The 27,465-nt window shown below is 41.2% G+C and overlaps 1 protein-coding gene across 4 annotated transcripts in view; it reads left to right on the top strand.

Annotated features, from left to right (window-relative positions):
* Positions 1-27,465, top strand: part of SPIDR (scaffold protein involved in DNA repair) — a 349,427-nt gene that overhangs the window by 312,320 nt on the left and 9,642 nt on the right. For 3 of the 4 annotated variants that reach the window (XM_069957606.1, XM_069957602.1, XM_069957603.1), the window contains exons 11-16: positions 4,180-4,341; positions 8,987-9,074; positions 16,479-16,622; positions 17,026-17,085; positions 25,501-25,705; positions 26,052-26,198. In XM_069957606.1, coding sequence (XP_069813707.1) covers positions 4,180-4,341; positions 8,987-9,074; positions 16,479-16,622; positions 17,026-17,085; positions 25,501-25,705; positions 26,052-26,198 — 806 coding nt within the window. The remainder of the gene's footprint in view (positions 1-4,179; positions 4,342-8,986; positions 9,075-16,478; positions 16,623-17,025; positions 17,086-25,500; positions 25,706-26,051; positions 26,199-27,465) is intronic. The other variant, XM_069957607.1, reaches the window with a different exon arrangement.

The raw sequence follows: 27,465 nt of genomic DNA, 5'->3' as shown, positions 1-27,465 counted from the left end.
ATATAGCCCCCTGTGCTCCCCCAGAGTATATAGCTCCCCTGTGCTCCCCTATAGTATATAGCCCCCTGTGCTCCCCCATAGTATATCGCCCCCCTGTGCTCTCCCCCATAGTATATAGCCCCCTGTGCTCCCCCATAGTATATAGCCCCCTTTACTCCCCAATAGTATATAGTCCCCTTTGCTCCCCAGTAGTATATAGTCCCCTGTGCTCCCCAGTAGTATATAGCTCCACTGTGCTCCCCCACAGTATATAGCCCCCTGTGCTCCCCAATAGTATATAGCCCCCTGTGCTCCCCCATAGTATATAGCTCCCCTGTGCTCCCCCATAGTATATAGCCCCCCTGTGCTCCCCCGCAGTATATAGCTCCCCTGTGCTCCCCCATAGTATATAGCCCCCCTGTGCTTCCCCATAGTATATAGCTCCCCTGTGCTCCCCCATAGTATATAGCTCCCCTGTGCTCCCCCATAGTATATAGCCCCCTGTGCTCCCCCATAGTATATAGCCCCCTGTGCTCCCCCATAGTATATAGCCCCCCTGTGCTCTCCCCCATAGTATATAGCCCCCTGTGCTCCCCCATAGTATATAGCCCGCTGTGCTGCCCAATAGTGTATAGCCCCCGGTGCTCCACAGTAGTATATAGCTCCCCTGTGCTCCCCCATAGTATATAGCCCCCTGTGCTCCCCAATAGTATATAGCTCCCCCTCCCATATAACATTGAAAAAAACAAACACTTTTACTCACCTGGATCCATGCGTTCCTCTTCTCTTCCCTCTTGTGGCCGCACTTCCTGTGGTCACAAGAGGCTGCACTCCCCTTACCCTCGCGCCGACGCTCCAGTGACGTCGGGCGCTAGAGGGAGAGTGCGGCCTCTTGTGACCGCAGGAAGTGCGGCCACAAGAGTGACTGACAGAGAGGGAGCCAATGGCTCTCTCTCTGTCAGTACCGCTGATGCTGAAGCGCGGCCGCCGCAGCAGCAGCGGACTGGCGGGGGCAGCGGCGGACGGGGGGGCCCTGCAGGGGGCGCCATGGAGGGGTAAGTAGATTACCCATCCATGGCGCTCCCCCCTGACAGGCTGGTGGCCGGAGCCCTGTGCGACCGCACTGGTCGCACATAGCAACGGCCAGCCTACTCGGGAGGGCCCTTTAACCAGTGGGCCCGGTGCACGTGCACCATGTGCCCTCTGGTTAAAGCGGCCCTGCATAGACAGCTGGCCTGTCGCAACAACTTTTCTCTAGTGTGTACAGAGAACTTAATTGTGAGAAAAGCACTCATACGGGGACATTATCTAGCGCAAGGGGTCCAGATGGGGCCATATGGCAAATATTTGCATAATTTATGCGCAAACCCTTGTTTTGTGCATAAACTTTTCACATCTTGGTCACTGGTGTGCATGGGATTTATGTAGAGGTGATGCTCCGCTACTAGAGATGAGTGAACCTCAAGCATGCTCGAGTCCATCCGAACCCGATCATTCGGCATTTGATTAGCAGGGGCTGCTAAAGTTGGATAAAGCTCTAAGGCTATGTGGAAAACATGGATATAGTCATTGGCTGTATCCATGTTTTCCAAACAACCTTGGAGCTTTATCCAACTTCAGCAGCCACCGCTAATCAAATGCCGAACGATCGGGTTCAGATGGACTCGAGCATGCTCGAGGTTTGCTCATCTCTATCCGCTACATAAATCCTGTGATGGGGGGATTTTTAAGACCGATGCAGGAAATGTCTGTCCTAATAAATCCCCCCATAGCGTATAATGCATTTGTAATATGTTTCTATAGGAACCAAAGAATAGAAAAATATAGCATAATAGCAGTTGGCCAGTATCGCTTTTTCTAATAATAAATTCCATATTCTCATTTTCTATATCTCTGTTTAAACTATTATATGCTATAGACTATTATCAGCAGACCAACCATACAGTCCTCTGTTTTCTATGGTCACTCTCTCATAACAGGTGTTAAATGTTTATGGCTCAAAGTTACAGCCAAATATATCCTAAAGTGTCATTGTCGTTATAACTTTCAAAATCTAAATCAACAGTAGATTTGAAATAAAGCAAGTTTGCAATATACATTCATTATTTTTTTTTGTTGTTGGTTGAAAAAAAACAGACTAAACACAGGAATTCCGGCCAATACAGAGTCACAGCTCAATGTGTCCATCAGTCACAGGGAGTCACGGCTCAATGTGTCCATCAGTCACGTGACTGCCTTCTCTCTGTGAGCGCTCAGATGACCTGGGATACACAGGACTTCCTGTTTTCTTACTGTTTCCTGTTTATTAAGAAAAAAAATTCTCAGAAAACGAAGCGCTGTGTTTTCCATGATAACTAAAAAATAAATAATGAATGTAAATTGCAAACTTGCTTTATATCACATCTACTGTTGGTTTAGATTTTGAAAGTTATAACAACAGGTACACTTTAATGGATCCACAGAATACATATGAATGTGCTACATCCTGTTTCCAAGTAGTGTGGCCAAACTAATTTTTTTTCTGGACAAGTTATTCAGGAATCTCTGGCAGACAACATTTTTTGTGGACACATGGGAAAGACCTAATGAAACAAAGCTCATAAATAAGATATGTCTATAACTCAGAATACTGATCGTAAAGGGGTTGTCCAAACTCTATCCAGGATTAAAAAATATATAGCTGCTTTCTTCCAAAAAGAACTCCACTCCTAGGCTAGGTTCACACAACCTCTTTTTTTGGCCATTAGATGGCCTTGTTTTTGAACAGCCGCCATTTTTAAGTCAAATAATGTCCGTTATTTCAAAATCACAGACGTTATTTTTAACTAACGGACGTTATTTAACCTCAAAATGACAGACATCTACAAAGTGAATGGAGCCAAGTGTAAATGCAACGCATAGGACAGATGTGGTGCTGGTTTTGAAAGAAAGCAACTATGTGTTTTTAGTCCTGGATAACCCCTTTCAGACAAAGGATTGGGAATAAATGCAACATTTTTACTTCATTTCACATTTTGTTATGTTGCAGCTCTGTGCTAAAATGATTTAAAAAAACAAAAACAAACGTTTTTTCCCCCATCATTCTACGTTGAATTCCCAATAATGGAGACATGAGAACACAATGTTACAAATCTTTTTAATTTATTGAGAAGCAAAAACTAAAATGGAGATTAGCAATGCCTGGTTTCATCCAGACACAACGCCTACATTTGAGGCAAGAAAGTTCAGTCTTGGTTTCATAAGACCAGAGAATCTTGTTTTTTTACAGTTTGAGAGCCCTTGAGGTAATTTTGTGAAAACTCCAGGTGTGTATTGCTGAGGAGAAGCTTCCCAGATTGACTATTGGGTTCTTGGTCACTTCTCTTACCAAGGTCCTTCTCCCCCAATTACTTAGTTTAGTGGAGTGTCCAGCGCTAGGAAGAGTTGTGATTGTTTCAAACTTCTTTAGTTTAAAAATAATTGAGGCCATGATGTTTCTTGGAATGTAGCCATGAGGAGTCAAGATGAAAACCAAAAGTAATCACTGACAACTTGGATAGATTTAGTAAGTTTTATTACAGTCCTAAGGCTCTTTATTTATGGAGCACTGATGTTTGATTTGTTGCAGTTGTCTTTTAAAGTGACACTGCCACCCCCTTTCTGTATGAGGACTTGTAAAGCCTAAATTCTGCAGTTTTCATACCTTACTTTATAATAGATTTGTTGGATCTTGGTCCAGTGAAAAATGCTTTTTATAATTGGTGGATTGTGCCACCTGGGCCGGGGCGAAGTGGCACAGCGGTCATGAAGCCGCTCCCAGGTGGCACAATCCATCAGCGCCGTAGGCCCCGCCCATTTGAAGGGGCTGATCTAGAAGTCTAGGCCCCACCCTCTCTAGGGTTATAAATTTCCAATTGCTGTGAAGGGGGTGGGGCCTAGACAGCGACTACATCATGGAGGAGCGGGGCCTACTGCGACAACGTGAGTGGGATGACGTGGCATGTGAAGCCCCACCCTGGTGGCACAATCCACCAACGATAAAAGGCATTTTTCACTGGACCAAACACCAAGAAATCTATTATAAAGGAAGATATGAAAACGCAGAATTTCGGCTTTACAGCTGTGTAGAGAAGGGGGTGACAAGTATCTTTTATAAACCAATCCTATGACTCTGATATTATTTTACTTATTCAGCAACTTACCTTCTGACTTGATTTGCAGAATGGGACTCCTCATCCAGGATGCTTATGGAATATTCAGTGAGCTCCAAGTTCAGTTTGTAAGCACACCTGTTAATGACATGAAGGAATACTGCCAAACACTGGAAGGCAAGACATGCCGTTTCTTGGGAATAAAGGTCTTGCAAAGAGTCACACGTGGAAGGTCAGAATACTTCTCTACAATATTATGTATAAGTTATTTATTCACCCAAAATGGTGTTAAGTATACATTCAGCTGATTTTATTTAAAAAAAAGATTGTGTACCTTGGTGAAGTGTAAATTATAACAACAACAATCATTCCACTCTAATATATAATATGGGCTAATATTATGTAGATACCCTACATGTCTCCAAAGCAGCACTGACTTATCAAGGTTATGTAAATTGTGAGGTGTGGCCTTCATGGGTTGCACTTGTTTTTCCAGCACATCCATCAGATGCTCATTTAGGAAATTTAGAGACCAAATCAGCATTTTGAACTCTTTATATTCCTCAAACCCAAACTATCACTGAATAGTTTTTTGCAGTGTGGCAGGAGGAATTACCCTGCTGAAAGAGGCCGCTGCCTTTAGGGCACGGGTGTCAAACATGCGGCCCTCCAGCTGTTGCTGAATAATTCCCCTCAGGCCTGGAAAGTCAAAGCTGGTGGGCCGCAGGTTTGACACTTTAGGGAATCGTGTTGCCATGAAAAGGTGTACTTGGTCTGCAACAGACGTATCTAACCTGCTGTTATATCCCGATCACGGGGCGCTGAAGATAAAAGTAGTTTCCCTTCCTTGATTCTCAGCACTGTTTTCGTTAAGTTTCACGTTTTATCCACCACCCTCAGTGCACCGATCCACCCTGACAGCTCGGCCCTTCTAATGAATATTCATCTGGCGCTCTGCATTGATAAGCACAGGAGTGACATCACTGCAGAGCGCTGCCCCAATATTCATTAGAAGGTGAGGTGCAGTTGGGGCTGGTCGGTGCACAGAGGGTGGTAGTCCCTCCCCCAGTGCACTATACAGCATCATTAGTATAAGGACTAAACTACAAACTTAACTAAAACTCCTCAGTGCCCTGTGCGTTATCGGGACATAACAGGTTAGATGTCTCTAGTTTTACTTTAAGTAGGTGCTCATGTCATGTCATGGTCGTGCCGGGACCAAAATAGTTCAGTGATGATTTGAGATTTAGGACAAAACGTTTTACAGTTTTAGGCTATGTTCACACTGCGTATGTTTCCGTCCGTAGTGCGAACCGCGAATATACGCACATAGTTTTGAGGTTGATGTGTTCGCTTGAAAGTATACGATATACGCCCGCACAATGCACACTACATATGAGCTTATGGCCGGATCGTATACGGCGCCGTTAAAAATGAACAAGACCATTGTTTAAGGACGGAAATGATCCAACTCACGGCCGTGGATTTCTATGCGGTCCCGTACGAAGTACTTATTTCAGCCAAATTGAACTTGATTTTTCGATCCAAAAGGCTCTGTGAGTTTTATTGGGCTGGGCGAAGATTTCCAAGTAAATGACCTGTTTCAGATCGCTTCGAAACAAGCTAGGGAAGCATAACTGTACTACGGGCGTATGTTCGCGGTTCGTACGCATCCGGGCGCATGTCTATTTTTCACATGCCCGTAGTTTCAGCCGCACGTGTTCGGCGATGTACGATCTACGGACGGAAACATACGCAGTGTGAACATAGCCTTAAAGTTTATGTAGCAATCTTTGGCCACAGAGGCCACAAACGAATGCTGATCAGCGAGATGGTCGCTTGTTTGCAGTGCCTTTACACTGAACAATCAATCCAGTGACTGGGCCGCGCAGACGAACCTTGTATTACTTGTGCAACCATTTCAATACTTTCGTGTTGGCCCCACGTCCCTGTTTACACTGAGAGATGTGCGGCCGGTAAACAAAAATTTATAAGATTTATAAGGCTGCAAAAAAGATCTGATCAACCAATGAGCAAACCTTTTCTAGCTCCTCGACTGATCGCTGACACTTCTACAGGGGGTGATTATTGGCCAAATGAGCGTTTTTAGAAATAAATAATCGTCCTGTGTAAAAGGGCCCTTAGTGTGAAGTAAATTATGCTTGATCTGTTGACCCTATTGTTACCATGCAATAAGTTTTACTACCCTCTTGGCAGTATTCCGAAATGGTGTGTGCAAATTTATAGATGTGACTTGCATAAAGATGACTTGTTATGTGAATTCTTCCGTCTTGTGCTGCCATAATTATTATTTTGTTTAGGAAGGGATAGGGATTGCTTATTTTATCGTACCACAGAAGTGTTGATATAGAAACAGACATTGCCTAAAAGCTTTAATTTTAATATTATTAAGAATTTGATGACACTTAAGCCTGTTATCTAATCGAGAGACAATGCTTTTGTATATGTTATATATTGGCTGATGTTCAAGACAAGGTTTGCAGGACAGTTTAACATTCCTTTCAGGACAGAGAGAACCTCTGAATGTTTCTGGCTTCGTTCCCTGATGCAGCTTCTTAATTAACATTAGATTATCCTGATACACGCTAACCCGAAAAATAAACAATGGCTACATGGTGAACTCTAAAGATGGGGAAATTTATTTCTGAAATGCTAAACGTTTCCATGGGGCAATGCAGTGTACAGCTGACCTCATGAATTCCATGGGGCTGTATAAAATTATAGCGCATCTTAGCAGATATATGTTCCAGTTATCCTTGTCTGCACAGTAATTTGCTTGTTAGAACCTCATGGTGCTCCAGAGAGGCCCTTCCTACCTTAATAGAAGACAGAAATATGCAACCTAAGTTGCCCATTAGAGATCGTCTGGTTACCATGTCATATACCTGCATGGAAACAAGGACACACTCTCATCTTCCTTACCGGAGTTTTACCTGACCTAGTTGTATATTGAGAATTATTTTTAGGGAATGCTTCATGGAAAATGGTATGCACACTGGCTATCCCCCAGAAAAAGGAAATTGGTTTTACAATGGATAGGTCCCATTTCCATATGTTTTAGTATAAAATGATACCATTGATCTGATTTTCCGCGTTCCTCAATGTAAATTGGGTAACTACCTTGTTAAACCAATGGGACGGAATAAACCCAGTGAAATGATGTAAATGTCTGCTTAGGACATTTAAAGTACAGCTAGCTACCAACTGAAGCTAAAGGTTACTTTAGTTTATAGCAAATAAATCTTCTTTTATGTGTTTATGGGAAATAAACTATTCACACAGCCTTTCTGGAAGGAACAGAGACAGGGAATTCAAGCCATTCAAGCTTTTCATCCAAGTGCCTATATACGTAGGAAAGGTCCTTATGTTATCTAGTATCCCATGTTTCTGTTTCTAAAATGCAAAATATCCAGGCTTACAAAAACTTTTGTCTTCAATTTGGGTGGGGTTTTGCAGCTTAGTTTTGTTTAAGTGAATGGAGCTGTACTACTACACACAATCTGGGCGCTGAGCAGTGTGTAAAACACCAGTTTTATTAAAGGAGAAGTCCGTCAAAAATTTTTATTTAAGTATTGTATTGCCCTTCAAAAGTTTTACTAATTCCCAATATACACTTATTACGGGAAATGCTTATAAAGTGCTTTTTCCCTGCACTGCTTGAGAGGATGATAGCAGGGGGACACTGAGGGACACAGGGCACTGGAGGGACACTGAGCATCCCTCTGCCATCATCCTCTCCAGCAGCCACATCCCGCACAGCTCTGGGAGTCGGCTCGTGACATCACCATTTTATCCAGGAAGTGAAGCCTTGATGCAGTATTAAGTGCAGGGAAAAAAGTTTTTTTATGTGCATTTCCCGTAATAAGGGTATATTGGGGATTTGTATAACTTTTGGGGGGCAATACAGTACTTTAATAAAAATTTTCGCCGCACTTCTTCATTAAATCTCCCCCAGTGTCAGCACAGCATTTTTTTTTTGTAGGAGGGACACAGGATCTTGTGATCTGGTGAATGTAGGGGTGGGTAAAGTTGTTTTTTATACTTTTTACCCAATTACAATTTTTTTTTTACTACTGGAAAAACCTTTTAAGAAAAGGACATTTTAGAAGGTGTGTGTCTTGTCATCTTCCTTTTTTCTCAGCAGAAGTGATACAAAGCACACATATGTATATACCGATGTACAGGTAAGAAGGGGATTAGGTTTATATTTCCCTTTTTCAGATCCTGTTCTGTGTTGTAACAAGGCATCAGATTTCCCCGCTTAGAGAGGGATAATGAAAGCGTTTCCGTGCTGAATGCCTCAGAAGCTGCAACACCTTGCACATGGCTAATCTACATAGATTGTGTCACAGAACATGAGGAAACCCCGGCACATGCTGGAATGATAATGCAGCATTCTGTCAGCACATAATGCAGGCCTGACGGACTACCTAGCACTGATCACTGTGCAATGTGAAATAAATCAATGACTTGTAGAGTGTTTGCATTAATATAAAAGTTTGTCTGGCACATATAATTCTTTCTAGAACACAAATCAGATTTTCCTCCAACCCGTAAGTTACAGCACTTTAAATACATTTGTTGCACGATTTTGCCGTGAACTGTAGAAGACGTATTGGCCAAAAGTTTGTGGCAACTGTTACCAGATAGGTTTACAACCTGTCTATGAATAAGCATTGGATTGTGTTGGAGCTGTATCCATCATTACTGTTTGCATTACGCCAGGTGACAATCATATTTCTTTGTATGTATCCCTCATCTTATATTGAAAATCTTAATAAAATATGTTTAAAAAAAAACCAAAAAACTTGTTGCATGATTAATGTGGTGAATACTGTATGTGTGATTATTTCCAGGGCTCCGGGGCTCTTCAATCTTATTGATAGTTTGTGGCCCCCTCTGACCCCCATAAAAATCCACGGACAGAGTCAAGAACAAGTACAGGTAAGAAAAATAAGATTTGCTTGTATAGTTATTTACTGGGAAACATATCCTAAGTCAATTTACTGTAAAAAAACACAAAAAACCTATAAGGCTGGGTTCACACGCAGCAGTAGTGTACCATATGGCCAATCATAACAAGTCAAAGCTAACAACTGTGTGCAGAAGATTCTCAGCACATGTAAACCAGGTTTTGGAAACCCTTTTCGCTTGCTATGGATTTATTTTGTGTTCTGCTTTGAAGTAGGAATGAGGAAATAACTGGACCATATTGTACATATGGTACCTAAAGGGAAATGCCTTTCCAGCTACAGCTATGCCATTTCAAACTAGATATTTATAAAGGGTATTTTTTCATGTAAAACTTCTCTTTGTCTTTTTGTAAAATTCAGTACTTCTCTTGTAGGTTCTCATTTCTCTCAGTGTTGGGAACATAGACAAAGCAGTATTAAAAGGAAGGTTTCAAATATAAATGTGAATATTGCAGTTTTTATTCTGTACATTAAAATTAAAGCTCTATCCCTATATATTAAAGCTACAATAATAAAGTCAGGGCAGCATAGTACATACAATACACCTAATAACCTTCCTTGTGCCCCCTGCTGCCTTTGCTATGTGATTTTACAGTCCTTGCTTAGGGTACTATTACACAGAGTGATTTTTAACGATTAATGACTATTGATAAACAATTGCAAACGAGATTGTTTACTGTCAACCTGAAATTGTTTACCAAATTACACAGAAGGATGGTCGTTAGTTAAGATCGTTACTACAATCGTTATTGCGATCATTTGTTTGATCGCTTACTCCTTTAGATCCCAGCAAAACAATGAACAATGTGCAATTACACTGAACGATTAGTGAACAAATGCGGAACTTAACCCCTTCTGGACCGGGCTAGTTTTCATTTTTGCATTTTCGTTTTTTCCTCCTCGTGCTTAAAAGGGCATAGCAGTTGCATTTTTACACCTACAGACCCACACAAGCCCTTATTTTTTGCTTCACTAATTGTACTTTGCAAAAAAAAAAGCAATTCTTTTTCTTTGTTGGGGGGCGCTTCCTTTTTACGCTGTGTGTCCTATGGAAAAACTGACATATATGTTCCTCAAGTCGGTATGATTAAAACAATATGCAACTTGCATAACTTTTATTTTATTCGATGGCTTGTAAAAAATTCAAACCATTGTTAACAAATATATGTACCTTAAAAACGCTCTATTCCCATGCTTATAGCGCTTTTATCCTTTGGTCTATGGACTTTTGGATTGCTTTTTATTACAATTTTTCTGGATTTGATGCGACCAAAAATGCGCAATTTTGCACTTTGGGATTTTTTTGCGCTTGCACCGTTTACTGCGCGAGATCAGGAATGTGATAAATTAATGTTTGTTTATTTATTTATTTTTAATTATAAAATTGGAAAAAAAAGGGGTGATTTAAACTTATTAGGGGAGGGGATTATTTATTAATAATACACCTTTTTTTTTTTTTTTTTTTACACATATACTAGAAGCCCCCCTGGGGGACGATCTCCCCACTAGACCACCAGGTATGGGCTGCAGTAAGTCTTCAGATGCAGCTGTCAACTTTGACAGCTGCATCTGAAGACTTAATTAGCGGGCACGGCGATCGGACCGTGCCCGCTAATAGCCGTGGTCCCGGGGTACATGCCGCACCTGGGACGGTGGCGGTTCAGAGTGGGGTTGCCGCGCTGCCCCGCTCTGAACTCCCCCACCCGTGTGAGGACACACAGTTATGCCCTCGTGCGGGAAGGGGTTAAGCTAACGAATGTTGAATTAGAGCGATCGATTAGCGAACGTTTAACAATAATTTTAGGTTCAGATCTAAATCAATGATTAACGACACACAAATGATTTTTTGATCGTTGCCTGCAATTACACAGAACGATTATTGTTTAAATTCAAATGATATAACGATTTTATGCACAATAAATGTCCCTTGTAATACGGCCCTCAGTTCTGGTTATGCTGGCTTCTGCTGAAGTCCAACTTTTCGCTCATCCAATCACAGAGCTAAGCAGGGAGCAGAACGGGAGCACAACCATGATCAGAACAGAACAGCAGTGGGGGGGGGGGGGGGGGGGTTGAGTATGGCTCATTTATTTTATCATACCACAGGGAAGCAATAGGGAGAGTTTAAGATTTCCCCAGAAAAGTGTCTATCGGACTTTCAATAATTCTCAAACAGTCATTCATCCAACAGTTATCTTTCCCATCTTCCCCATATCCTTGAACGTTGAGGAGGAAATGGGTAGGCGCCGGCAGCGAGCAGGTAAGAGCCGGGGGCTCTTGTAATAGGGCCTTAAGCTATAGCCAGACAGCTTTGGAGGCAGCCTATCTCTCTGAGAACAAAGGAGTAAGGCGGTGAAAATATGACCTTGGAGAGTCCCATATACTTGGGGCTGATTACACTGAAAGCCAAATCCACCATCATCAGCAAGTTTGGCCAACATTAGTATAAAGTGTATGGGGAGGAGTATAGATGACATCTCTACTGTGAATTAACAAAAAGGTAAAATGCAATAACTACTAAGGTATTGTACTGTACTATGCTACCATAGTGTAACAGTAATTGCAACAGAGAAAAACTTAGTAAACTTTTTTTTGACTATTTAAAAGACCTCCACATAAAACACTCCAGGGAACATATAGTGCCAAGTTCCAGAATCATTATATTATCCCCATTAAAGACCTGGTTGTTTTGTTAGAAAATAAATGTCCTGTAAATGGGTACAGAATTACAGAATAATGCTCATAGTTTCTTAATATGGTAACCATTAGCAGAACACAAACAATTTATTACCTTCTCTAGGAAGTTAATCATATTTGAGACAAATACCAGTGCATAGTAGCATCCTAATGCAACAAAGCCCGCCCGCCGGGTGCTGTGGAGAGGAAACAACCTTCCCCTCCTCACGCACTATACTTACGATGGCCTATCCTAGGAATTGGCCATCAATATCAAGGTCCTTAAAAACCACTTTAATTATACATTTTTCAGTAATTTATTATTATTAAAGGGGCTTTGTCATAAAGATAAATCCTGCCTGTGTACTCGGTAAGGTTGATTTCAGTTAGATATTCACATCTTATACCTCATCTAAACATATCTTGTGTCTTGTCTAGCTTCTGACAGATGAGGTTGTATAGACAGAAGGTGTGTGGGATTTGCATGTGTACTTTCCACATTAGTCACACTATACTCTGCCCACACTGAAAGGACTTTAAGGGGTAATCTGGCCATAGCTCTTTTTTAATATGTTTCAGCCATATGAGAAAACATAACAAATATGTCATGCTTACCTCTCTGTGCTATGGCCAGATTACAAGTTATACAACAATCTTCAGGAGGCCAGCCTGACTGCTTTAGCCCTCCCTCATGCCGGCCAGTAGATGGCCGCCCGGGGTCGACAGTGATAACGTAAGTATAGTGTATCACACTTGCGGGGTGGGGGGGGAAACCTGGGGAAGGGGGACATTCACTTAAATAACACACATTACAATGTTGTATAACTTTGTAATGTGTGTTATTTTGTGAAAAAATGCTTTAGACCGCACTACCCCTTTAATGGGGTAGTTACATTGCATGCAATTAATGTACACAAATTAATTCATCCACCTTCTTTTCCCATAATAACCACATTTTGAAGGCAATTTTAAGTCAAAATACACAAACATTTCCTTGAATTTCATTAAGCAGAGATGATGGCAGCAGGCGATGTAGTTATGGTACCTGCTTAGGCAGCCCACATTGGTGGCTTTGGCTTACATGCAGGACCCATACCAACCACTGTCCCATTCCCTCAGGACCTTCTAACCATGAAACATTTGATGCATCTTCTAGGTTGTATATCCAGACAAAACAATATTGTTTCCGGATAAAAACTGATTTTAAAAACATGCCTTTTTTGTATTATATGTATTTTCTACTTTGTATATGAGTGCATAAAAGCGCCTACCTTTTTAGCAATGTTTTAACTATAATAAAAAAAAGTAAAAATTCCTTGTACCGGCAGAAACAAACACATCCTAGCATAAGACATATATATAACTAAAATGGTTCTGTCTGCTCTTGACAAGTTGTGTATAAAACTATATCTTATTTTATTATGCTATATATGTGTAGCAGCGTTCATTTTTAATTCTAAGGCTAATCTACAGTATTTCTTCTATTAAACATACTTGGCATGTTGATCACATAAAGTAGGAATTGCAGATAACCCTTGGTATGTGATCATCATGGCAACAACTTCATGTTTTGCAACCTGTTGAATTAAATTATGGCTGCATAAAGCAATATACTCTAGTTACTGGTTATTTTACTTAGAACAAACCTAAATCTTGCTAAGACACTCCAAACATTTTAAAGATGAACATGTTTTTGTGCTTAAAGAATTTCTCATGCAAAGAATAAAATCTTAGCGGCCAAGCAGCTGTTTCCATTAATCTGGAGCAATTGAATGTACCAGACTTTAATTAACTCCCAGTTGTTTGTACCAAGTATAGGGGTTCAAATGAAAATTGGTTCCATTCCAAACATATCCCAAAAAACGAGTGTGTTAGTGATTAAACCCTACGAATATAAGGAGGTGAGAATGTTTTGCCAGTTTCTCAGCATCTTTTAGGGTTCCCGAAAATATATTTTCCAATCCACAGATTATCAGTGTTTAATTGTTGAAAACCTTGTACTTTTGAGCTGCGGTGATGCTGAGATAACACAGTGTAAACTTATTCAGCTGATTGGCATCTATGTAAATGCAAAGTACACAGATCTGTAAGGGCTGAATGCCTATCATTAGCACAAACCTTTAGGCAAGAATTGACTGGTTTCAAATGGGAAGGTTCAATAACCCTCCCTTTGGCGTGATATGAGGGCTGATCAACTATGTACAAGACAAACGGGGCTCATTGAAAGAACCCAATAATTGTAAGTAAATGGCTGCCGTAATGGATGATGGATTGTTTGTGTACTGTTATCATGGTCAGCAGGACATCCTCCATTTACACAGGGAGATGTGCTGCTGGTGATCAGCCAGCAGACAAGTCTTTTCTCATTCGTCTGTTGAGTGCTGCACCTTTTACACGGACAGTCATCATCAGTCAATATTCTCCTCTAATGGTTCGTTTACACAGAACGATTATCACTCAAATTTTCGCAATAACGATCGCATTTGAGCGATAATCTGCTCGTGTAAACACAGCGAACGATCAAGCGACGATCAAGAAATTGTTCATTATAATCTTTCAACATGTGCTCAAATTATCGTTGGTCGTTTGCTAAAAATTTGCAGATCGCTTCGTGTAAACAGTCTTTCGCAGATTCACCCTATGTGTGAGATGGGCTTAAGCGATCTTAAAAACAATCTCAGTAACGATTTTTCTAACAAATATTCTAACAATTTATTCGACTAACCGCTGATCGTTATAAAAACCAAATCGTTGTTTTAAAATTGTTAAACGATCGATTGGGCTAATTATCACTTCATGTAAACGGACCATTAAGCTTAAACATTTTCCCTAATGAATCATGTATTCTTCTAATTAACCTAATGTTTCTATATGTTTTCCTAGTCCACACCTGCAGGGGGCATGTAAATCCAGTTACCACTTATCTATGGTGTTAATTTAGTGGATCCTCATGTATGATTGGAGGATTTACATGCCTAAAGTCTGCATTACTTTAGTACATAACTAATTTCTTCATAATGTGTAGCCTTTGTCCTCTGCTTAGATGCAAGTAACTACCACTTGGATCACATACTGAAATAAATAGTGTAACAAGTCGTAACCTGGCCAAACACATAATAGCAGCTATCTGAACTTTTTTTTTTTTTTTTTCAAATACCTTTCCCTATAAACATGCACATTATGATTAGCCAACATCTATGTTTATAAAATAGGGGAAAAATAATAAAGCATGGGCTGACATATTTGTCATTATTATAATTATAAAGCGCCATTAATTCCAGCACGCTGCAGCTATGACAGAGGAATTCAAATGTATAACATTAAAAAGAACAAAGCAATAAACATGAACTAAATGAATGACAGGCTGGTACAAAAGGAGGATCTTGCCCACAATGGCTTACAGTTAACTCCTTTCCCCTTTAAGGGTCCTATTACTCTGGGCGATTTTTAACTACTAACGACTAACAATAAACAATCGCAAACCAGATTGTTTATCGTTTACTCCTTCTGATCCTAGCAAAACAATGAACAATGTGCAATTACACTTAACAATTAGTGAAAAAATGTGGAACTTGGTCGAAGGAATGTGGAATTACAGCGAACGATTAATGATCATTTTAGGGTCAGATTTAAATCAACGATCAACGACATACGAACGATTTTTCGATCATTGCCTGCAATTTTACAGAACGATTATCGTTTAAACTTGAACGATATAAGGATTTTTCGCACGATAATCGTCCCGTGTAATAGGGCCTTAAGTGAAGAGGAAAGGAGACAGTAGGCGAGTGTGCAAGCTCCTCAAAAACTACTGTAGTGTTAGCAAGATTATTATAGGTTCTAAGCTTGTTAGGTGGATTAATGAAGTGATTGGGAGAGGTGAATAATTAGACAGAAGAGGATGGATTAGAGGTGCAAAAGTGGGAAGCCACAGAAAAGATGTTAGAAAAGACTACATGGGACCTATGCTGCCATTTTTGTTGTCTTGCAAAGAGCAGATTCAGGAAATGTTTTTAAGATGGAAGTGGCAGGAACTTGTACATGTGGTTTGAAAGATAGCAGAATGAAAAGTTATCATGAAGCAACGGACTTGTGGGGCTGGGGAAGGCATGGAGCATTAATTGTAATGGAAGATTCTGGTGATGGGGAGGAGGATACAGCAGATACCCTGTATTGCCAAGAGATGACATCTGGGCTGGAGAAGGGGGGGGAAGTTCAAGTGACAGTGATGCCAAAGAATGAGAGAATTTGTAACAGGAGTAGTTGAAGGCAATGGGCAGCTGGTATGAACACAATAGTAGGGCTGGGGATGAGGTGGGATGGGCTTAGGAGTACAGATGTTTTATCGGTAATAATGGATTTGGGTAGTGGGGGGAATGTAGCGTTGATGCTTTCTCTATGTTGATATTGTGCTTAAATTTTAAGGGGTCATTTATAGGGCAAATTGGCATTTGCAGGAACGCTCATTACCAACAATTATCAGCAAACGTTTGTCAAATTGGGAAACAGGCAATAAAATCATCATTATTCAACGATCAAGCAATCATTTGCACAGCTCTGATGCTTAATCAATCAAGCTGTCTAAAGGCTCTGTAAGCAAGCACCAATCCATGTGATCTGGAGTGGGTTTCCACCTGTAAATGTGTGCCACATAACCCAACATTACTAATGCCATCATTTTCCATGACAATCTCCGCAGGTACCAGGCAACCTTCCTGCTCCCAGCTTCTGCTATATTCTTGCTATGCGTCATGAGAAGGACGGTGACAATATAAAGCAGGAAAATGTTCTCAGTGATAAGTACCTGCCACCTGTAACTCACAGTCTTGAAGAAATCCTGCAGGTAATTCCCTAAGCATAAGATGGGATCTAGCGGTAGATGGATTTATGGAGTAACATCCACTAATCCATCATAAAAAGTACTTGTTATTTTTCCTATAATCTAGACAGCTCTCATAAGTGTTTGGCATCTAGATGTGTTTTTTGCAACACTATAGATGTTGCTGTAATGTTTTGCATTGTGATTTTATACAGTTCGTGACAGGGAAACTCACCTATTAATGATATAATACCAGTGCCATCTGCCATATACAGTGCAGCATGTCCCATCATGCCCAGCTGTGTTATTGCATACTGTACTCATAGCATGGCATTGATGCATGATACAGTTTATGCATGTCCATCAGTCTTTGTATTTTATTTCCTCATTGCTGATTATTTTTATTTCTTTCCCCCTTTATTTCTAGATGACTGCTTTGAGCCAGCGATTCAGCTTTTGGGCGACAGTGATATATGTTAAGCCTGAGGTAATGTTTCATGTTTTCGCTGTTTAGATGTTTAGAAGTGTTACACCCAGGCTTCACTCTGCTACATGTGAATAACGACGGAAACTACAACAGTTCATCAGGGACTTGTACATATATCTTGTACTGCCATATTTTATTTAACAGCACTAAATACAGTACACAGACATGATTCATTAGTCACATAGGGTCAGCATGGATGTGTAACTCAGGGGAGATTATACCATATGTGTACCTATTACAGCTGAATGGGAGCTGAGTTGTAATTAAAGTAGTCCTTTATTTACTGTTGCTTATATAGAGGCAATATATTTCATACATTTGAGTAGATAATGTCCTTGCTCAATCCTTATCCCCAGTTGGGCTCACAGACTAATTTCCCTATCTACCACACACACACACACACACACACACACGGGCTGATTTATTAAGAGGCCAATCAACATATTTAGCTGACCATAGAGATTTTATTTAAGTATTTGCTTAGGCATACTCGTCTGCCCGATCTGCCATTGGGGTCATGGAAAGATACGGCTACTTGCTGGTGGTCAGGCTTCTGAGGCAAGTGTCGTACAAAGTACTTACTTGACAATGGATTGTTGTCTCAGCAAAACAATACAACAACAGCAGTTGCTTTTCTCAATGCCAATTGTGAAGTCGGAAGTAGAGTTTTCAAAATTCTTACAGATTGATTGTTATAGGGGTTTTCCAATGCAGACCAAAACTTGCAGCGGGTCAGTGACTGGACGGCTAAATAAAAAACTTTATACTCACCTCTCTGGTCATTCTCGATTTAGCACCATTGCTATGTCAGAGTCCCTCTGATTGCTGAGGCCAGTAAATGGCTTTAGCAGTCCCGCGGATAGTGTATAGTGACATCACCAGGACACTTTGCCGTACTCTCTGGTAATGTAATAATAACATAGAAGATTGTCGGCAGAAAAAGACCACTGGGTCCATCTAGTCTGCCCTTTTAATATTTGCCTTCTTATTATCTTAGGATAGATATATGTTTATCCCAGGCAGGTTTACATTCTGTTATTGTAGACTTACCAACCACATCTGCTGGAAGTTTGTTCCAAGCATCTACTACTCTTTAGTAAAGTAATATTTTGAGTTCAGTTTTTTATTAAAAAAAAAAAAAAAATCCCTCTTGAACCTTATTTAGTCCTTTAACATAATTAATGGTTTCGATCATGTCCCCCCTTTTTCTTCTTTCCTCAGACTCATCAGATTGTTGTTGGATAATGTAAAACGTGCACAGTAGGTGTCAATAGTAACATGAGCTGGCCGCCATCATGCATGTCATTGGTAGATAAAGAGAGGGTGTGACTTCGGAGGCAGGGCTGCGGGATCATACCACACTTTTATTAGTTAAAAAAGAAGTCTGGCTGTTTTGAAAATCCAGGGGTAATTTGATAACCAGTACAAACTTGCCTCTTCCTGTGCTCGCGGTGAGTGGCGGGGCTGGCCTTGGGACCCCCGCTGTAAGTCATTTTCCACCAAGTCGTGACATCATCACAACTCTGGGAAAAAAAATGCAGGGGTCCTAAGGGGTGAGGTAAGTTCATACTTGTTATCAAATCCCCCCTGCCCCTGCTGGCTGCTGGATTTTCAAAACAGCTGGACTTCTCCTTTAAAGGTATTCCTTCCATTTTCCATTTTGAAAATGGATCCACCAGTCTATAGACCATTAGTGATAATTTTGCCTCTTTGGTTGTACTTAAGGCCCTATTACATGGAACGATTACGGCCGATAATTGCCCCGTGTAATGGAAGGCAACAATTAGCTGACATGAACAATGTCAGCTGATCGTTGCTGTCATTTGTTTTTCAACATGTTGAAAGACAAACGACTGTGATAGCAGCGATCTGCTGCTGTCACTCTGAGGAATAGGAGCGGTGGCAGCAGACAGCCGCTATCCTCTATAGGCTGTCCGGACGATCTAGCGATCACCCGGGCAGCCGCCCACCCAACCCCCCCCCCCGCAGCTCCGCTCGGCCTCCCCTGCACTCACCCTCCCGCTGCCGCCGCATGTAAAAGCTTTCTTTTGCCCCTCCAGTCGCCCCGTGTAATAGGGGCTTTAACCCATCAGATTGTTGTTGGATGATGAAGAACTTCAGAGGGGCAGCAATCACAATCTACTTACATAGTCAGTAAAAAACATTTTTTTTTCTTCTTCTTATCAGTTGCTGACATGGTGTAACACTTTGCTGCTACTGTTCTTCAGACACAAAGGAAGACGCTGACATCTGATGTCCTGAAACTGTGTCCACTCGTTATCTGTCCTTGTGGCCAGTCTGCGCTCACATCAGCCTTCCTGTCTGTGTAGCTGGAGCCCTTTAGTGAGAGGGATGAGTCTCCCTGATTAGTCCTAGTCCAGCTCATCCTGGCATGTGGGACCTCAGGGTGTTACTGATGAAAGACTATTACAGGTTACTTGTTGCCAGCTGATAGAGAATACTTGGAAGGGGGGCACTGGATATTGTACATACAGAATTAATGAATGGGAGCTCATGCAGCATTAAGTTGCCTTTTGTTTCGTATTTTTACTGTCAAAAGTCAGAAGCACAGCAATGTTTGATCATACCTGGGACTGTACAGAGAACAAGATGTAAATGTTAAAAAGCTGCACAAACAGACTGAACTGATTTCAGCTTTCTCTCCAACTGCGTAGTATAACACATGGCTCACATATTTCTCAGGCAGCTCTAAGTGTGTGCTACCCTCCAGTAACAATTTCTTACTGCATTGAAAAGACATTAAAATGTATAATTAATAGTTTTACAGCAGGCCTGACCTCACACACTGACAGCTCTGATCCCCATAACAGGGAAAGGTAACAGCTGCTTCAGCTGTTGTAGGACTGCAAGTTCCAAGCTGCCCTTTAAAGGCCAAATAGAAAAAAAATCTGTACGGGCAGGGGGTGGGGGAACATAATAAATAACCCATACTTACCGGTCCCCGTGTTTTTGCAGCAACTCATCCCGCTCCTGCCTGCTCGCAGGAACTCTCCTCCTCTCCTGCTTCGCTACATCCCGGCTGATGGATGCCCCAGCCAGTTAGTGACTGGGGTGGGACACTGCTGCAGTCACTGACTGGTTGAGCCGGCTATCTCCCATCTATCGCCTGCCATGCTGTAACATAGTAAGAAATGGAGAGAAGATGACATCCGGCATGGTTTTATGATGCACCGCTGCAAGGGCACAGGGATCGGCAAGTATAGGCTGTTTATTATGTTCCGCCACCCCCTGCTGGCCCTGTAATTATGAATTTGGCCGGACTTCTCCTTTAATTCTGTGCTTTACCTCAAGTTTATATTTTTGTGATTGTAGAAATACAAGTCTCAGCATTCCATATGAACCTTTGCGTAATGTATTCAGACTTTGGTATAGCCATGTGGTTGAGAAACATACACACACCAGTTTGGGCAGGGTGTCTCCCTAAAACAAAGGCAGGATTAAATCCTTACTACGAGGCCTCCATTCTCAAGCCTGATCGTCAAATAGAACCTGGATTTGTTGACAAAGACAATACGGTTCCATTCCATAGCAATCCAGGTTTCCAGTTCACAAATGACTACAAGCAAAGGCGTAGGTGGCTGGCTTTCAATGACAGGACATGTAATGGGTGCTGGAAATTAGGATGTAAACATAGCTTTATAGATAAACATGATGTGCATTCTGGCCTCCTCATACACGGGAACTGTCGGCACAGACAAGCGTTCCTGTGTTCTCTACTGGGAGAGGAGGGGTAGGCCGCAGCAAGAGAGCTCTCGTGGTGGCTTATCTCATCTGAAGCAAAGGGTTCAGACAGTGATTTTCCATCACACCCGACCCATATGTCGACCGACAGGCTATCGGGGGTGTGGCTATTGAAAGTACAGCTTGCTACTTCAACATTTATAGTTTGTGGATCAGAAAGCAATCTATTATAGAACTGTTTGTCCCAATCTTCCTTGACTTAAAAGAAGGAAACATACGGGTCACCTCAAAGTCCTTTGTGGTTACTGTATGATACTAATCCATCTTTTTGAGATGCATAATAGTCGCAATAATACATGCTTTCCCATATCACAGTATTGACATATTAATCGTTCCGATCTGCTGTCAGGAATACTCAGGAAAAGTAGACAGCTGATCTTTGCAGGGGGGAGATGCTTGAAGTACATTTTGGCCTCCACTAACGTCTTTAGGGATCACAGCTTGAGAGCTCCTGCCTAAGATAACCCGTGTGTTCATCCAGTCCTATTGTACAAAACATATGTTGCAGCAGGTAAGGAAGGCACAAGAAAACTTTAGGTCCAGCAAGAATAACAGACAGATAAAAAATGGAATACAACAAATTCTGCCTCCTCTTTATGTGCTCATTGCAGTTGAAAGTTTTCCAGTGTCCCATCACTTGGGGATCCATTTACAATAATGGCATACACTACTGTTCCTCCTGTCTGTGCACAGCCGTCTGTCTGTTTAGCCTTGTTGGTGTCTCTTTATTGTCCTGTTCTTATAATGTAAGAGACACACAAGGCTCTTTTAGTTTCAGCAGGCTCCAGTAATAAAATGTCTGCTATTTTTCAAGTCATTGAGATTGCTCCGTGACTTGACGGGAACAATTACATTGCCTTCATTATGTGCAGATGAAAGAGCTATTGTTTCACTGCATGGTCATTTTTGTGCATTTCTTGGTTCAATCAGGAAAATGGGATGTCACTGGGGTTTATACTGCTGTACTGAAGACTTTTCTGGGCCCTTTTTCCTATGGATACTATTCAGTGACCTAATACACATATCATTTGCATTTTGACACCTGTTTAATGTGTTTATTGTCTGGGTCATGTAAGTGCACCTAATGAAAGCTTGTGTTGTATTTGTTAGGTTTGTGTGTACTTGCTATCTTGCTATAAACAGATTAGGAGATGATAGAAAATCAGTGTTTGTAAAAAGTAACCAAAGGCCATATTACACAGCACAATGTATTACAGGCACAGACAGCGAGTGGGGAACAGCAGGAGGGGCTGCCTCCGATTGCCCGGGCTGCCCATTGACATCAGCGGCGGTATGCTGCTGCTGCTCCTGTTTTACGGGGTGACACACTTCAGACCGTCGCTGCACTGATCCAGATTTTTTGACATGTTGAAAAACCCCAATTAACTAACATCATGTATGTCAGCTGATCGTGGTTTTTTATCATGATCATGGGCTGATTATTGGCTGAAACGTCTGGTAATCGTCAAAGTAGGGTCAATATTATTTGCTGTAATAAGGCCTTAAAGGGACTCTGTACCCATAATCTGTCCTTCCCAAACCACCTGCACCTTCGGATAGCTGCTTTTAATCCAAGATCTGTCCTTGGGTCTGTTTGGCAGGTGATACAGTTATTGTCCTAAAAAACAACTTTTAAACTTGCAACCCTGTGTCAAACTGCCCTCTCCTAAACCTTGCACCACCCCTCTATCCCTCCTCCCCACCCTCTTCATCATTAGTAATGCCACTGGCAGGATATTTCCTATTCCTCTGCAGTGAACACTGCACAGGTGCCTTAACAATCCAGCCCATGTGCCGTGCTCACACAGGTGATGAATAGGAGACAATCTGCCTGGAGCATTCCTAATGATGAGGAGGGCCGAGAGGAGGGACAGAGAGGTTGTGCCAGCCTAATGCACACACAATCTAGGCCACTCCAATTTGACACAGGGCTGCAAGTTTAAAAGTTATTTTTTAGGACAATAACTGCTTCACCTCCTGAACGGACCCCAGGACAGATCTTGGATTAAAAGCAGCTATCCAAAGGTAGAAGTGTTTTTTTTTTTTTGGGGGGGGGGCAGATTGTGGGTGCAGAGTCACTTTAAAGGTGGCCATACACATTTAACAAATCATTCATCTGACACCTTTTCCTTACAACACCCGATAAACGTGCTTGTGTTTGTAGTTAGAGTGAAATAGGCCACTACTAGACATTTCTGGGGGTGGCTGATTTCCTGTATGAACGGAGGATCAGGCATTGCGGAATCCAACATGTTCGACCCTTTTTCCCATGATATCTGATACCTACACACATGAATAGAGGTAAACAAATTAACAGTAAGTTTGGGTTCACAAAACTGAACATTCATTATTTAACTTCTATGGCTGGAGAAGATGGATGCAGCCCTAGACAACAGCTGTTTCCTTATATTCATGTAGCTTAATCCAAGCCAAACTTTGAGTTTTTATGCATGGTTTACTCAGAATAGTATGGAATGTTAGATATTTTGGGATTTGTCATTTTTTAATTCATAAACTCATGGAAACAATAGGAGTTAATGCAAGTCTTCTGTTGGGACTACTCAAATGTATCTGTACCTTTAAGAGTCCAGTACCATGCTGTTTTTGTGTCCGGTTGTTTTTTTTTTTTTTTTTTTGCACATGGTAGAACAATTTGCACACAGCCTGTAATGCAGGACAGGAGGCTATATGATGTCTTTGCATGGGGGTAAATCTAATCAATAAATATTGGACCCAATAACCTGCCTTCATAGCTATAAACCGCAATATTAAAGTTTAAAGCACTTGGGATGGCTACAAGCTATCTACGCTATATAATGATGATCCTGATCTCCAGAGTTCTGTCTGTTTCCTCGCTGAGTGTCTTTCTTTATCTAACCGCCCCCAGAATTTTTGCAGAACTGTTCACATTCTAGCAGAAAATGATGGACATTATTTCCGGTTTCCTGTCATAAAATAAGCCGGGTAGTATGGAGGCAGGTGATGAAACTCACCTTGACAATGTGATCTCAGTGAGTGGGCGAGCTCTCCGGTAAACATCCTCTAAAGAATGTAAGTGGGAGAGGCTATGGTTCACAGATTATCCACCTTCATCCTGTCAGTTTACCTTACACTGGAAATATGGATTATTTTTGTTACTCTCTTAACCTGCTGGTTTCAGGACTAAAAGCAAAATGTAATTTTTTCAAGTGATGGATTGAAATCACTATAAACTATACAATCCTAGTATATCTTTAAAAAAAAAAATGCTTCTTTGGTGTACCCTGGATTAAAGAATTGTTATGAATGGATTCAAATGAATATACCTTTTCATGTATTAAAGCAAATTTACCATTTCACTTACAATAATAAGCTATGCATACAACCTTATAGCAGCTGCGCTGAATCAGCTCATGCGGTCCTTTTTGCAATCGGTCTCCCAGTTCTCGGGATCTTGCCGCTATCCACATATGCAAATGAAGTCCATTGGTGCGCTCAAGATGGGCCTGGCGCTCCAGTGCATGGATATCACCCCCACCCACCCAGATGACATGCGCCTTCTCTTCCTCCTTCCCTCCCTTTCCTTCCTGGCTCTGCAGCCTGATCTCGAGTGCCGCCATCTCGAGTGCCGCCATCAGTATTTAAAGATTATTCTTGTAAAGTGGTACATGTGCTTTAAGTAATGTAAAGCTATTGGAAAGCGCCTTAAAGAAAAGACATGTTTCAAGTAAAAAGGTCACTGTTTTTAGCAAGTGGGCGAGAAAAGGCATGTCTGGACAAAGGGATCTGGTGGTCTCACCATGCACTAGGTTTAATACAATTTACGCCTGCACACAGGTATTTCAGTGGTGTATGAGATGCTACTCATGCCCATGCCAGCAACGCTACACCTTTAATGTACTGTTATAAACACATATAGCAATACAATGAGGGAGATTTAGCAAGACCAACATACTGGTACACTGGTCTTAAATTAGGCCCCATCCCCATTTACCCAGTCGAATTTACTTAGAGGCACGTAAACATGGTGGGACCTGCCACGTGGTGGTTGCAGAAATCGACACCTGCTCCGGAGCAGGTGTAGATTTCTGCCATGGTTTACATCAGGTGTAAATTAGACGCAGGAGTAGGCCAAGCCTTGTCCTGGCCTTTCCACAACCCTCCAACCAGCACCACCAGCTGCCTATCAGTGGAGCTTGGCTTACATAATCAAAAAGGCACAAATCACCACCTTTTCCATGGCATACACCAGGAGCGCATCTTTATAAATGTGCCCCAATGTGTTTAAAGCGTACCTGTCACAGTGCGATCTTTTCTGTGTGTGGACGCATCCGCTAACAGTGGTTCGGGTCACTGTGGAAACGTCCTAGGTGCCAGCACCTGTGTATGACTCCTATTAAGTTACAGTAGGGCTTCTGCACAAAACTCAATCCTGTAATAAATTCACATGGATTATTAGATTTTTGTGGAAATAATGTAAGAACCACTTTTGCTAGTCTGTACATTGAATTAAATTGTTCATAAATTATTATTCCTTCTTCACATGTATACTTCTTTAAATATATAAAATTTTTGCTTCATTCAAGTATACCATATACAGAACCTGTATGGTGATAACATTTTTACATCCTATACACTAAATGAATATTGACTTTGTTTTACTTGACATTGTAGATACAAAGTAACCTTCCGAGGCAGAAAGAGATATGGCTGCATGTGACTGACACTGCTCTACAGGTGGCATCCGAGACCTCTAGAAGCCCCAGAACTCTAAGTGTTTGTGTATTGCCTTCCTGTATATTGGACAAGACGCTAGAAGAAAACTTTTCTAAACAAATACTTTGCTGTGTATTTTTCAAGGATGCAGTCATAGAAAATGGTAAGAAGTTTGAGTATATTTTTCCAGTATAAACTACTACTATAATATATGGAATATAAAATAATTCTACTAATAAGGCATCCTACTGTTATCACTTGCTGTATTCTATGTATGACACTAGCAAGTAATGTTTGTAGAGTGAGAGTTCTGGTTGGATTCCTTAAGAATGGATCTGTGGCCGAATATAGTTTCTCTTATGGCATTTGTGCCAGGAGCTTGGCATATATACTTTTAGTAAATCTTCTCCATTGTCTTTCAATGTAGTCCTATCATTCAGAAGTTAATACGCTGTCATTTTGGATGATTCTAATGTACACAGCGCAAATTGAAATGTTTTTATTGGCAGGCGGGATAATTTGTGTTGAACGCACAGTTCTCTCATTACAAAAGCCCCTTTTATCCTGCACTTCTGGCATTACTGAGCTCACTGGCCCTGTCAGACTAGATGAACTGGATTCTTCAACCGAGGCAAATACACTGTGCACCGTGAAAGGTTGGTACAAAAGAAAAATAACAACACATGTCATCTAGTCCTTTTCACTTTCATCATATGAGATATGTTATACGGATAGATACAGTGACCGAGTTGTTGTATACTCTGTATAAAGAATTCTTTGCCTAAGGTTGCATCTGAAAATAATACATAGACTAGTCTACCTGGATGTGATTATTTCTGAATTTTGGCCTAAAAAAATATCCAGATTCACAGCACATATATAATGCTAATCATGTAACCGATAATCGTCCCGTGTAAAAGTGCCAGCGATCAGTCGATGAGCGGGGAAATGCCCACTTGTCAGCTGACTGGATAATAATAATGCTTAATGGTGCCTTTTAATGGTACTGCTAGCGAACGCTGATCTCATTGATTGGTTCTCCTTTATGGCTAAGAATCGTGCATTGTAAGAGGAACCTAAATGAGCACCAATCACAGAGATCATGTTCGTTATTGGGAGTCTATTGGCCCCTGTAATAGGGTTTTTAGTATGATCCAGAATAATTTTAGCTTTAAATGGAAGTTTTTACAAATTATACTGTTTGCTGTAGTGGGGGAGAACAGCTCGCACAGACATCACATCATTGCATGTTCCATTCCACATACTGTATATCTAGTTTCATTACTTGAAATTGTCCGTTTCTCCCCTTTTTACTACTGTAGAGCCTTGCATCATCAAGTATTTAGCGTATGTAGTCCAGGATTAACGTTATGGTGGTCGGCCTATCTTAAGGCTGTCTATTACCTATAGTAACCAAGCCAAATAAAACAACTCATCTCCCAGCTAGATATTACTCTAGTTCTAAACTAAAAGTTATAAACATTTCAGCCAACACTATACCTGTAACTATATTAGGTCACACTGATGAAAATGAAAGCTTCCCTTAAAAAACAACGACATTAATGAGCGGACCTGCTGGTGGGGTTAATCAACCTGCTGGATTTCCAGGACGCTTTCTGACATGATTACTGAAGCAGAATAATTTTCCTTGCTTGTTGGCGTCTGTGTTTAATGTTCTTTCAGACCTGCAATTATAAGTGGTTAGATAAATGGTGTTAGGGCAGAGCTAGTAGCCTGGTGCCAATTTGTAGGGCTAATTACTACACTTAGAGGTCACAAATCCTTAGTGTTTACAGCACAATCTTTTCCACTTTGCTTCATACATTAAAATTCAGGGAAAGCTGTTTCCCATGTTTCCTCTTATATCATGTATACAACCTTAGATTGGGAAGTACTTTGTCACCCGCCAGGGATCACTGATGT

The sequence above is a fragment of the Dendropsophus ebraccatus genome, chromosome 2 (genome assembly GCF_027789765.1).
Source record: "Dendropsophus ebraccatus isolate aDenEbr1 chromosome 2, aDenEbr1.pat, whole genome shotgun sequence".
NCBI lineage: Eukaryota > Metazoa > Chordata > Amphibia > Anura > Hylidae > Dendropsophus > Dendropsophus ebraccatus.
The sequence above is the reverse complement of the archived record's forward strand: the minus strand, read 5'-3'. Positions and strand labels throughout refer to the sequence as shown.